The sequence below is a fragment of the Colias philodice genome, chromosome 23 (genome assembly GCF_061535455.1).
Source record: "Colias philodice isolate Cphi_HAF_F1 chromosome 23, ilColPhil1 Martin Lab GWU primary, whole genome shotgun sequence".
Classification (NCBI taxonomy): Eukaryota; Metazoa; Arthropoda; class Insecta; order Lepidoptera; family Pieridae; genus Colias; species Colias philodice.
In genome coordinates, this window is record NC_143108.1 from 6,633,166 (window position 1) to 6,648,354 (window position 15,189).

At 31.8% G+C, this 15,189-nt stretch overlaps 1 protein-coding gene and 1 long non-coding RNA gene across 3 annotated transcripts in view; both read right to left on the minus strand.

The window, feature by feature from the left end:
* Positions 1 to 14,068, minus strand: part of LOC149478101 (tetraspanin-33-like) — a 281,232-nt gene extending 267,164 nt beyond the window's left edge. The window contains exons 1-7 of one of the 2 annotated variants that reach the window (XR_016317492.1): positions 13,809 to 14,068; positions 9,314 to 9,388; positions 8,450 to 8,578; positions 7,820 to 7,993; positions 6,743 to 6,922; positions 5,476 to 5,651; positions 1,353 to 4,559 (exon numbers count right to left, since the gene is read on the minus strand). Coding sequence is in view for 1 of the 2 variants with exons in the window: in XM_089709908.1 (XP_089566034.1) it covers positions 4,547 to 4,559; positions 5,476 to 5,651; positions 6,743 to 6,922; positions 7,820 to 7,993; positions 8,450 to 8,578; positions 9,314 to 9,388; positions 13,809 to 13,895 (834 nt within the window). In the remaining variant the exon portion in view is untranslated. Of the gene's footprint in view, positions 1 to 275; positions 4,560 to 5,475; positions 5,652 to 6,742; positions 6,923 to 7,819; positions 7,994 to 8,449; positions 8,579 to 9,313; positions 9,389 to 13,808 lie in introns of those variants that run through there. The other variant, XM_089709908.1, reaches the window with a different exon arrangement.
* Positions 1 to 15,189, minus strand: part of LOC149478108 (uncharacterized) — a 175,099-nt gene that overhangs the window by 5,719 nt on the left and 154,191 nt on the right. The window lies entirely within an intron of this gene.

Here is a 15,189-nt window from a genome sequence, read left to right on the forward strand (position 1 = left end):
AGTACAAGAATACCACAAAATAGTTAATTTTGAAACTCCATAAATTAACCAACGCTTAACAAATATCATGCTATCTCACTTGCACAATATATTATCTTCTCTTATATATAAAAATGAATCGCAAAATGTGTTGGTAAGCGCATAACTCGAGAACGGCTGAACCGATTTCGATAATTCTTTTTTTATTATATTCCTTGAAGTACGAGGATGGTTCTTATGTAGAGAAAACGTAAACGGGCGAAGCCGGGCCGGACCGCTAGTAGTCTTAGATATAACTATTTCTGTTAGATTTTTGTTTCAATGTTGTTTTTAAAGGTAGGTATTATTAAATAATTATCTTGAAACTTTGAAAGAACAGATTTATATTTATGTATTTTATGTGTTTCATCGCGATGCTTAGAAGTAGATTGAACTTCAAGTTCAATTTTAATTTGTAAAAGTGCAAGCAAGACAGCATGCGATCCACAATAACTCATATTAATGAATAATATAAAAATTCGAGTTTACTTGTATAAATAAAAAACAGTTCCAGACGAATGTACAAAATACTCATCAAAAATTAAAAACATCATACTTTTGTGAATCAAATAAATACGTAGGTGAGTACCTACATATAGTGTAGGAATAAAATGTTGGAAGAAAATTATTTACCATTCTTTAATAGTGATTGCATTTGTTGTGTTAATTGATGTATAAAAACTTAAAAAAAAAAAAACAAAAATGAAAGCTTCAACGTTTGATGAGTATGTTTTGGCACCAACCAACAGTTCAAGAGTAATTATAAACTAACATATAAGTATTACATTAAAGTATTATACATTTATTTTAACAACTACTCTTGTATACAATGTTGTGACGTCACAAAATTCAATATGGCGGCACGACCTGCGTTGCATCTTTATAAAATTCAAATGGAATGTTAAATGCTATTTTATTTAGGCAACTAATAGATTAATAAAAGTATTACCACCACATATTTCTTCACAGTGTATCTATCTATACAGTTATCCAATAAAAAAAAATAGCTGAAACATAATTTTGAATTACTGGGCTGTCACTTTTAACTTTTAAGTAAACGAACATGCTAAAATGTAATAAATAAAATTGATATTTAGTCTCATATTTTTTCATTATTGTACTATTGAAAATTAACATTACTGACAAACATATTTACATATTTTTTATACCCTGGGTCAACCCGGGCGAAGCCGATAGCCATACATTAATTATTATAAACAATATTGTGACAACCCTACAAGAAATGCTTAGATAATTATAAGCTTATAATATCAAATTGGATAACTGTAAGTTTAACACTGCATTTTTGAATATATTTAATAATCCTGACGTACAAGGTGTTCCATATAAAAAAGACATTTTTATGATAATTTGCACTAAACTAATAAACTATTACTACATTTGGTTATTTATTTATTACATAATCACATAAATTTTGGTCTTATTTCAGACAATATTGAGCAATTAATAATATCATTATTGAGAAAATGGAATATTAAAAAAACAAACATTTTTTCAAAGTATGAGAAGTTGCATAAACAATATGAAATGAAATAAATTACAATGACAAAAAAAAATCATGGAATTTTTCAATACATAAATGTTTCAAATGAGTGTATTTTTAGAATTTAGATAGAAAATGCATAACATAAAAAAATATTCTCTAATCGAAGATAGTGTAATACTTATTTACATTTATTTTCTATATAACAAACATCAAGGTTACATGAAATCTAAGTCCTGTATATAGTTTTTATTTACAATAATATAAATATATACATGGCAGTGTTAGGTTCATATAATATAGAATATAGATAGCAGGCATTTTCAAATTTTGGTGAATAAAAATAATACTAACATTTTAAATAAAATAAATGCAATATTAGGATAAACAGATTACTTTAATATAGAATTAGTTTAAATTAATGGCATTTTAATGAAATTACTCAATTTTATGTCCCAATACTAATAATTTATCAGTAAACAAAAAAAGACGATAAAAAAGTAATTTTTAGAGATCAAGGAAAATATGAGAAAAAAAGAGATTCCTTAAACTATAAATGCAATAAAATCATTGAATACTTGGTTAAAATAACAAAAAATCAGAAAATTATACTGACTTCATCATATTATTCTTTAAGAAAAATGCAATCGGTTTCATAAATTTAACTGCATGTAATTCATATTAAAATTCTAGTTAATCTAGTAAAAAAACTTATTGCAACATTTAAGTTCATATAATTTTTCTTATATTTTTTACAAAATGTTTAATTTGATATTTTGGTTTTATGGCATTCAAATGCTTTACAAATATAAAATTTTTAATAGAAAAAATTCGATTACGACCCGGGATTTGAAGCCTTGTTCGAATCTTGCCTCGTGATCGAATTTTTTCTATGTTTTAAAATATTTAAATTTAAATGTTATTATAAATGCCACTTATTCTAAAAATACATGTAACAATGGTTCTTTTGACGAAGTATTATATAAATATATGCATGTTTAGAATTTTACACTTAAATCTAATTGTGGGTCACTTGCAAAAATGGAATATACTTATTACTTAACTATCAGAACATTAAATTCAACAACAAACCCACATAGCATACTACTAAAACTTTAAAATTATGGCATTTTATAAAAATTATAACAGTCATTTTTTTGTAGCGATAAAAAAATCACTTTTTATTAGAAGACCTAAGTTTTGTTGGATTTTTACTGGTCTCATTTATTTATATTGCAATCAATTATATTATTAGTAAAAAGGTGTAGATAGGTTACCAATGCAACATTCGAACTTGAAACACGGCGCACTAACGCACACACAATTAGACGTTAAAGTGAGATGGCACGATTTAAAGTGAGATGGCATGATTCAAAGTGAGATGGCATGATTTAAGGTGAGATGGCATGATTCAATTATCGTGAGCAAAAGAGACAACTGAAGTAAATTCTGCCTAATTAGCCTCATTTCAACGTGCCCATCTCATAGCAAATGCACCTTTTTACTTATAATATCATTGATTGTATTGATATTGTTAGTATATCGCCTAACACTTACTGAATAAAAACTGGTTTTTCTTTTAATCCATAATTTCCTTCAGAAGTTTCTTAAAAATCTTGTTACATAATATGTCATTACAAATTTATTCTGAGTAAACCCATTTGATAACTTTTCATATATCATAAGACTTATATTATTTTAATGCCCAGTGTTTAGTGACATACTCAAACCAAATAGATACATTTCATATACATTGACAGCTTTTTTTTCTTAACCTTCAGGTTGTACAAAAAATGATTAAAATTACTGGCCAATTCAATATATTATTTACGCATATGAAGTCATGTCTGTTGGCTTATAATACTCATATCAATGCATGTTTCTATATGGTTATATTTTCCTGTATGTTTTGTTTGTTAATTTGATTTTTCCTCATTTAGCTTGAATACACACATACTTCCATACATTAAATATCAAATTATTCTATGTGTATAGACTTGACACTATAATATGTGTCGCTATACACATGAATACATAACTTCAAACATTACATAGCAGTTATATGTGTGCAATATATCATTGCACACACTACCGCATCACTTTGAGCATTAAATTCCAATTGTCCGATTTTATAGACCCTTTTCTGTTATATACAGAGTAACATCATACCATACACTTTATTGTTATAGTGTGTATGGTAGACACTAAAACGTCACTTTAACAACTTGCATTTGTATATTGTGTATACTTACTATCTTCACTTAGTCTCAACAGTCATTTGTATATGTCGACCTTTGTGTCGTAACATTAATGTTACTTAAGAACAACATTCTACTTATGTGTATACTGCATTACCATCATGTAGATTAATATATCTCTGTTCTTTTTAGACACTAAAACATTATTCCGAGTCCCATCATATTATATACTGTTGTATACACTTCACATAACCCATTTGTTTACATACTGCATATACTCACACATATGTTCGTATATTGTATATACTTCACACTGCACACACCCATTTGACCTTTTAGTGTGCGATAACAAGTCACTTCGAGCCCCATACCTAGTGAATACACCAATATAGTACGAAATAATATCACTTCAAGCCGCACCACACTAGTGTATACTTCACCCCTTAGTGTATATTTCACTAGTTTATACTTCACACACTAGCGAATACACCAATATAGTTCACAAAACGTCACTTCGAGCCGCACCCCACTTGTCACTATCCACACTAGTGTATACACTACACTTGACACTAGTGTATACACTAAACTCAAGTTTAGTACTAGTGTCAACACTAGTGTACACCACACTTGACACTAGTGTATACACGACACTTGACACTAGTGTATACACGACACTTGACACTAGTGACACTTGACCTATCCACACTAGTGTTACACTAAACACTTTCCACTACATGTGGTGCGCTAGCGGGCCCGGGTTCGATTCCCGCCGCTACAGCAGCGCGCGCCGGCACTCGTCACGGTACGCGCCTGCTGAGCCCCGGTTTCATGTTTGCCATCTGCAAATTAAATCAAATATCTAGTAAACTACTAGAGATAAACTACGATAACATGGCGCGCCCCTCCAAAATTCAAAACGTTTGAAAGTATTTACAATGCACCACCAAGATTCACAACGCATGTGTGCGTAATGAGACGGCCGTCAAACAAAAACAAATCCACGGATTTGTTGCTCGACTAGTCACGCTCTAATCGCTCATTATAATTAGTAATGGCGCTGCACTGACGTATTCTATGAAAACGACACGTGCGTTGTCTTGGGCGCTCGGCAACTTATGATTAGTTGACCAACAAATCTGGACGTAAAGTACTAAAGACGAATACGTACAACTACATACAAACTCCTTCGTAAGGATGTCACTACACACATTGAAACAGTAATTTGGAGGGGCGCGCCATGTTATCGTAGTTTATCTCTACATCAACATGGTCGTGATAAGTCAATATGTACAACAAATAAGTATGTAATCAATATAATCAGTAGGTATTTCTATTCAGAAAATTATTAAATTGACAAAATAACAATGTAATATTATGAAATAATTAATGTGAATGTAAGAAATTATAAATTAAAAACGTTGAATAAAAATGTTAAAATAAATGTTTAAAACAGATAATATAAACTGTCATAATATCATAAAATTACCTACCATACGAATATTGTTTATATTTGTATGGTTGGCGGAAATTTTTTAAAACAATTGAATCAGTCACAATTCTGACAAATACAATTTTAATTCATAATATCATATTGGCAAAAATTAATACAAAATTTTGTTTTTCTGCAAACATTTTAACATACATCATACAACAAATATTGAGAATTAAAATAATTATAGTAATTTGTATCTGTAGCTTGCAAAATTAGAAATTTTATGACATTATATTAATTTTAAAGTAGTATCGATTACTCACCTGGCTTTCTGCAATTCAATCTGGCCCTCTAAAGTCTTAGCCAGATAGATAACGAATAGCTGTGAAAGAGCCACGCCCAAAGCAACGGAGGCGATAGTATAGAGATTCCTCTCTGCCCAGGATCTAACTATTTCTATACACCCGCTGGTCCAGACACGTTTGCTCGCTTCTGCCACCTGAAAATTATATGGGTATTGTTTTTATTGAAGTGAAACTTCTTTATCGGGGTTGGACAAAAATTTAGTGTAACATTTTTGCGTTACGCCGTACGCGTGACATTTTTGCGTTACGCCGTACGCGTGACATTTTTGCGTTACGCCATACTCGTGACATTTTTAAGGTCATAAAGAAGTTTCACTTCTTACGTGTGTACTTTAGTACACGCATACATTTTTTATTGATATGAAAACTTTGTGTAGCATCATTATGATTTTTAAGTCAGGTAAAGGTCAATGATTTTAACGAAACGAGAATCTAAACCGGTATTTTCAATATTTATGTTGAAATTAAATTTACATTGCAATTTGGAAATACTGTTTATTTCGCAATGATTTAAAACTAAAACTTCTGAATTTAATTAGAATCATTTGTGGAAAAATTGAGAAATAAATTTTTATAACTGTTTCAAGTTAATGTCAATTGTATTTTTATATGATATGTAAAATTGATGCTTGCAAATCAATTTATTATTACAAGAAACTATAACAAGTTTCTTTAAGTAGAACAAATTGTGTTCTCAGATAACTTGTTTTCAAACCAATAGAATATCAAAACACTTTCACTTAAAAGTATCACCAATATGTATTTAAAAAAATATTGCATTAATTTTTAAATTATTTTAGATTTGATATACTTCCAAAAATTATTATTATAATATCTTGACACAATATTAAAAGTAAAAAAACATTAGTGCTTACAGAATAAATAAAAATTGACCACAAACACAATTCACAGGATAACACGGGACCCTACACTACAGATGACACTACAAAAGAAGATTTCAAGCACAGATAACGAAACCACAGACTATACTCACATGACATTTCAGCACCTATTACAGATAAAAAAGACGTGTGGCACTCGGGGATTGCCGCGGTAAAGCTATTGCATGCTATGCCTTCAAGCCACAGCTCCGTGCCCGTCGGAGTGGGGAGCGTGAGGTTTTTTCGTTACGGAATTTCTCGATTCGGTCCCCGCGCTCAAGGCCGATAGAAGCTATGCAATAGCTTAAAAATTCTTTAAAAATAAAACCACAGACTATACTCACAGGATAGTTCTGCGCCCCGTACCCGCACATAATATTCACGAGGCCCGAGCTAATATCCGTCGCATTAATACAGCATGAGAACGGAACACCACACCGTTCTACGGAAGGTGATGAGCAATTGAAGTATTCGTTCTTCGACCAATCCATATAGCCGTCTGAGGTGAGACCGCAACAGTGGAACTGGGGATTGCAAATAAATGTTTATACATGAAAACAAAATTATGTAGTAAATAAAATATGTAGTAAAAAATAAAATTATGTAGTTCCATGAAGACATAACAAAATAAAGTACTACTTATTTCTATTCACTTTTATATACTACATAATTTTATTTTTATACTAGCTGTTGCCCGCAGCTTCGCCTGCGTGGAAAAGATAAATTTTCATGGTACAAACTTTCATACCCTATTTGATCCCCTTGGGGAATGAATTTTCTAAAATCCTTTCTTAGGGGACGCCTACGTTATGACATCTACCTACATGCCAAATTTCAGCCCGATACGTCCAGTGGTTTGGGCTGTGCGTTGGTAGATCACTATATCAGTCACCTTTGAGTTTTATATATATAAATAATAAAAAATCGAATTTAAAGTGGAACAATTGAAGTTTTTTTTTTATCTAAATTAAGTAGTATTTTTTTTAATTGTGCTATTATAAATAGTTAATATTATAAATAGTAATGATGTTCAAATGCATCAATTAAATTAACATACTCCCAATTCCCATATTCCTTACATTTAACATCTTACATCACTGTATTTAACAAAATAGCTTCAACCGCAGTTAAAATCATAGTCAAGGCCTGAGTTTATTCAAACCATAAAAAAAATAACACACACCACAGGCAACAGACCGTAACTAACATATAAATAAAAAAAAGACGGGTTGCACTGGGGGAGTGCCGGCAGAAGTGAAAACTTGATTATTAATGTTGAGCATGTTTGATATTTTGGAATGGTATGGCCGTCTTACGCTTTTTCGATCAGGTCACGTGTCCTGACGCGAGTTTAAGATTTTATACCCATTACAGAAAAAGTGCTCAACGCCGCTAAAGAAGTTTTCACTTCAAAAACTCACATCGCTCTGAGCAAAGTCGATAAAGTTCTGCAAATCTGGATCGTCTCTATACGAGTGCACCACACGTTCCGTGAAGCTCAGCTCTATGAAGCCGTGCAACGAACGTGGGAACACGAAACCACAGACCGCACCAACCATTTCCACTAGGAATAGGATTAGGAGACATAGCGAATACTGGAAAAAAATAGATTTTATTATTTTTTTGAGGGTAGAAATAACTAGTTCCGAAGAATAAATAATCTACCCACAACTTTAATGTATGTACATTTAATTATGGTTTAACACAACAAACCCCATATTAACTTTTACAAGCATTTATGAAGCGTCAACTGTCGAATTTCCTTTTTCGACACAAGCGAATCCACGGTAGCTAATATAAGTACAGCATTCAACTATCAACCACAATATTAAATTCAAATGCTTTATAAATATAAGTTTTTAAAGCAAGCCTGACCTTTCGGCCTTCCGTGTTCACGCCTAAGCAATCGAATTTATTCTATTCTTTGTTTTATGTGTCTAAGGGACACCCCACACCACGTTTTGTATGATAAGACAACCATCCTAACCACTATGATACACTATTTTAAATAATTACAAAAAAATATACCAATAAAACAATTTAATACTTACAAATTTCAACAGGCAAGTGTTCTCACGCAGCGCACCGATGCATCCCGCAAAACTTACGATGAATACAACACCGCCCAATAAAGCAATGAGTAAACTTATGTTCAGGATCAAATCGTACACTGTGTCCAGCTGAAATAAATAAATATTTCAGGACAATTTTCACACACGGCACAATCTGATCCCATACTAAGCTTTCGCTTGTGTCATGGAAACCAGATGGCTGATAAACATACATATATAATTTTTAAATAAATACTTATATAGATAATTAACACCCAGACACAGAGCAAACATCTATGTTCATCACACAAATATTTGCCCCGGGTGGGAATCGAACCCACGACCTCTGGCTTGGAAGGCAGGGCCACTACCAACCAAGCCAACCGGTCAGTCGAAATGTATAATATTATAAAGTTCAATTCATTCAATCATATTTTTAATACACAGTGTGACTTGATATAGATCCTTATAGATGTGAAGTCCCATATCCCCTAGTGGGGTAAAGGGCAGATTACCGAGGAGGCGGTCATCCTTATAGATGTAATAAGTTTTAAAGGGGTGAAAGTATAAGAATTATTTGGAGTAATAAAAACAAAACATTACCTAGCCGAAACTTATTAGTTTCAGAGATATTTAACATTTTCTTTTATTTTAATATTAGCTTTAAAAAATAAGTTAGAAATTCAAAGCGATCAGGAGTCACCACCATGACCCACGGCCTAAAGGCGGTTCATGTGCGAAGATGTGCTACATGATTAGTTTTTACAAACATTCCTCGCTACTCATCCTCGCACATTATTGGTTTAAAAGCACCCTAATAATTGAATTTCACCCACTTGCAATAGTATTTTTATTCTATCTTACCTTTATCATTCCGGTGGCCTGCCATTTGTCAATAAATGCATAGAGGCCAATAGCAACAAGCAAGCCTCCTAACAACTGAAAAAGAAAAATATATAATGTTTATTTTTACCCAACTGTGACAAAAGGAGGGTTATGTTTTTCAAGTGTATGTATATGTGTCTATCTTTGGTACGCCCTAGAGTCTAAACAGCTTCTCGTATTTTCATGAGATTGGTGTCAATAGATTCTTCTTAGTAATAAGAGTCACTGAATACGTAAAAATTAAAAAATTGCCAAAAGTAACAGTAAAATTTGCAGCCCAATATTTTGTTTTTATAATAATACTTGTTTCATAATGTAATGGACTCTTGGAGGACAAAGAATAAATGCATTTATCTTACCTAAACCACAGAGAACAATACATAATTGCACAACAATACACAAATGCTTCAAATAATAATGAACAACATCAAAATATTGTAGCAGGAAACAGCACAATTTTAATATGAAACTGATCATTGAGCATATTTTCCCCATATTCGAAATTTATCACACACTAGCTTTCCGCCTGCGGCTTCGCTCGAGTTTTCAAAGAAAAACCCGCATAGTTCCCGTTCCCGTGGGATTTCCGGGATAAAACCTAGCCTATGTTACTCGTGGATAATGTAGCTTTCGAATGGTGAAAGAATTTTTAAAATCGGTCCAGTAGTTTATGAGCCTATTCATTACAATCAAACAAACAAACAAACAAACAAACAAAGTTTTCCTCTTTATAATATTAGTGTAGATGTAGATTAAATTTTAAGTTCCAAAGTACCTTACATCACCTGATATGAGAGTATTGTTACAAAGTGAAAAGAATATTAACCATCATTGTTCTGTTATTAATAACTTCCTGTATTTGTCACAGGTGCATTTAACATGTGTAACATTAATCAAATACTTTTTGAACTAATCCATATTCCATACTAATATTATAAATGCGAAAGTAGCTCTGTCTGTCTGTCTGTTACTCAATCACGCCTAAACTACTGAACCAATTTGCATGAAATTTGGTATGGAGATATTTTGATACCCGAGAAAGGACATAGGCTACCTATTATTGCGAAATATGTACCACGGGCGTAGCCAGGGCGGACTACTAGTAAATAATATGTATGTATTGACGGATTTTGATAATACTTGTCAGTGATGTAGGTTATACTATATCAGAATAACACATAAGTTATAGCAATACTTGCTTTTGCAGGTGAAACCGTGCAACACAGCTAGTATACAGGGGCGTGCACAGAGTTTTTGGACAGGGTAGGCAGAAATATTGCAATGATAATAAGTCATAAAAACTAATATTTCATATTGCAGTACTGATATTTGATTGGAGATACATACCTAGTATTTCCGCAAAATAATGGAAAACATATCACGAACATAGGTCATAATATTATCTATAAAATAATTGTCAAAGTAGGTATGATATCCTAACTATAGTCCTTTCCACCTAAGATGATTTCTGTGACACATCGATTTTTGACACGTGTAGAGATGTCTTTACTGAAATCATATCAATTCTTTCCGATAATCGATAATATTTTATATGGAAATGAAATCGATTTGAATAAAGTACCAAAATTAGTTTTTTCGGCATTTCGCCAACAATCAACCAAGGAAACTTAGCAAACAACAGCAACAAAAAGTCAGAAATAAAAATTAGTAACAATAGCAGAATACCACGTAAAGTATCAGTATAAAAATGCAACTTGTATACAAGGCTGACGCACTCGTACATACGATTGACTCGATTGACAAACGATCACAAGATGAGCGCCGATTATATGATTTTCCAACTCTATGATTTTTCAACGATCCATTTCATGTACACGAATTGCGTAGGTATTATATTTTTGTGTTATTTTATTTTATTTTTCATTATATTAAACTAAACAATACTGTTTTTGATTTATAAGCTTAAGATGTTTAATTTTTATATTTTTGGTAATAATGCCGACATAAAATAAAAAAAATATGCACTAAAATTATTTTGGCGTTTTAAACATAAAATACGTAATTCGGAACACGATGAAGTGTCACAGGAATCATCCTACGTGAAAAGGACTATAGTATTCTATAATATTATGTAATTAATGATTAACTTTACCTTTGTGTATTACAAATTCCGGTATAGATCCATTTATAGATCGGCCTTTTTCCTATCACTCTCTGTTTGATAAAAGTTTATTCATAAAACAAAAATAAGAATTTTTCGTTAAATTAGGTATGCCTTATTATCTTACAAAATACACTGATGATATACATAATCTATTTAGTTACTCTCAAAACACTTCACTTGCAAATTGTCGTAGTAAACATTATTAATTTTCTCAAAAAACAAATTTAACCTCAAAGTAAACGTTTGTTATTACTAATTATTTCCAAAACAAAACAAACGAATAATGATACTATTTGCAGATGGTCTTCACCGCTACAAAATTGTATACATTATCACACTTCTTAAATTGGTCGCATATTCAACTTCAGTTTCGACTTTCGATGTAGTTCCGAATTCGGTTCGTACCTAATTCGTATATCTTCGTAAAAAGACACTGCCTACCTTGTGTGTTTGTGTGCGTGGTTTTATTACATCAGTGTGCCGTGTTTATAGGCACGCACACATATAAAATTTGCGTAGACACGCAGAGCACACATATAAAAACTTAGACACGGATAGTTTGTGTCTTTGCCGTCCCGTGACGTACTGGGTCCTGTGGCGGCGCTAGTGCAGCGCATGAATAGTGACTTAGATAATAATGCTACCAAAATACCGATAGATGGATCTAAAATATATTTGAAATATATTTTTATTTCATAACTACATTGCGCAATTAATAAAATTTAATGACGCTGTGAATTTCATTTATGCATATAAAATATTGATCAGAGTTTGGTAAATGGTAGGGTAGGCAGTGTCTTTATGTCTTTATGGAATGCACGCCACTGCTAGTATATGTATACATATTTCATTAAAAAAAAATTTAGGCTTCTATTTCATATAATTACTTTCTTATTTACATTTATTTCATACAAAGGTTTCAATGATATTATAATGTAATTATTACTTAATAACTTTATTACAAAAAGTTATCACATCCTAAAAATATTGTTGCTAAAAACATGTGATATTGATAAACGGGCAAACTAAAAATACCAGTGACCTAATCAGCAATACCCAATGAACTGCTTATTTCCAGTTTGTTACAACAATGCACTAGTAAAGCTTGTAGTCTATAATAATCTCATCATTATGGTTTAATCCATTTAGCTGTAAGCACTGAGTATTTTTCTTAAATTATAAATGAATGTAAAATTACTGAAGTTAGTTACTTCGTGTTTGTAGGATATAATTTTTTAACCTATAATATGTTTATCTATACTAGTAATATTATAAAACTGAAGAGTTTGTTTGAACGCGCTAATCTAAGGAACTACTGGTCCGATTTGACAAATTGTTTCAGTGTTAGCTCATTTATTGAGGAAGGCTATAGGCTATATATAATAACACTAAGAGCAACAGGAGCGGAGCCATGCAGGTGAAACCGCAGAGCGCAGCTAGTAAAAATAATTGTCACTTTAAATTTAGATTCTTTGTATACATATTCAGTTAGAGGTGCATATAACAAAAGTAGGTTTTTTTGTTTAATCTATCAGGCCCCGGAATCACAGACACGACAGAAAATCTATTGTGTCGCGGCCGGATCTGGCCGTTCAGGGCTCAATGAGTTAATAATTCACTATGTAGTGAATATTATAATTATCATACTTTTTATGTGAAATATATATGACACAAGGTGCTGGATAAGTTTCACCCAGGGTGGACCCAGGATGAAAACAATATCGAAATATAATATTGCTTGAAAATAATTCTAAAGCTCTCTGTTGTATAATATTGTAAATGATTCAGAAGTTTTTGAATTTAATTGTTACAAATTGTTACATTCAGACATACATCAAGTTTTCCTCTTGATAACAGTACATAGCACTATTGATTACAAGTAAATATGTTTTTACCACACATAATATTTTAATTGATCAATTTAAACAGTTATTTAGGAGTATTTGAGGGCCAAGTGGACAACCATGCAGGGCATCTTCAGGTGTTTAATTATTTTTGATTTTTTTTTATTTTAAAATAAAACTACAATGTTATTTTGAAATACAATCATGTACATTCCATGACTGATGACAATAGCAACAATAAATGAATAATGAATATTTAATTTCGCCAATTCAGCGGCATGTGGGTTAAACATTATTATGTGTGCAAACGGAAGCTGATAATTGGACATAAATCCACATCCTATGCTATGTAAATATACCTATATAGAATCGCTTTCAGATGATTCACACGAAGAACAAAAGATAGGAACTCCGATTCACACATTGTTTAAACACAATGATAGAAATCTCATTAAAAACCTCCTATATGAAATAAAATATAACATAAATATTCACAATAACTCACCCAAAATATGAAATTTAATACAAAAATCATGTATTTAACACATCCACTGACATAAGTAAAATTCGGTCCTCTTCGTCTGGCATGCATTTTTATTTAGTGTGAGTAAACAATCGTTTACTACTATTCAATGTTGAATCACAGAATACAACGCGAACTATACCACAATATTATCAATAAATGTTTATCATATTTTTTGCTCTCAAATCCCAATCTGAAACTCGACAATGAATCAACATCGGACACATCGGACATAAGCCACAGATGACAGACCACAGAATACTGAAAATAATAATTTACTTTTCTCTTTGGCATTGAAAGCTACCACAGATTACTAATATGTACCACAAAGTAAACTGTCAATTGTCATCATGCGGATGCCACATAAACTTTAAAAACATGCTTTCTTAAAAACTCCATTTTTATAAACTACATATTACTTCAAATTTTAATATTATTGCTTCACTTAGATTTTTAATAGGCTATTTGACAAGGTTTTGAAAACTGTCTCAAATTATTAAGATACGTTTAAAGAGCACACAAAACACATGTTTCTTAATTTTTTGTAGCTATTCATTGAGAAAATGGAAAATAAAAACATGATATTCAAACATGCCGCCAAAACACAATTTTGAAGAACATGGCGTCTCGCGACCATGGTGACGTCACAGCGGCGTAAACATCAACTTGCTCCTAGTACTTATTGTTCGTTTTTGTTTTAATTATAGTATAAATAAGTTAATCTGTTTAAAAACCAGAAAATGAGTTCTTATAGGTGGTGTGTAGTTCCTGGATGCAGAAATACAACTATTAAAACCCCTGACAAACTATTTATACTAATATGTGCTCCAAAAGATATAAAAATGCGTAGAAAGTGTCAGTTAGCTCGCTGAAATCCAAGTGATATTAGATAATTATATCAATTAAAACAGTTATATTTTTTTGAGAAGACCACTTCGATGTAAGTATGGTGTTGAATACCTAGTAGGCAGTTTATTTTATTTGCAATCCATACTAATATTATAAATGCGAAAGTAACTCTGTCTGTCTGTCTGTTACTCAATCACGCCTTAACTACCTACTGAACCAATTTGCATGAAATTTGGTATAGAGATATTTTGATACCCGAGAAAGGACATAGGATAGGTTTTATCCCGGAAATCCTACGGGAACAGGTTTTTCTTTGAAAACGCGGGCGAAGCCGCGGGCGGAAAGCTAGTACTCTATATATTTTTATAAATGAAATTTAAAACTTTTAAAAAATTTAAGCAGTTCAAACGCTGCCATTTCGCGCGCGCTTTGCGTGACGTCACATGACAGTTGACACGTCCAGTGGTCCTTAGTGTTTACTGTGGAGTGATGAATACAATGTCATGCCAGATTA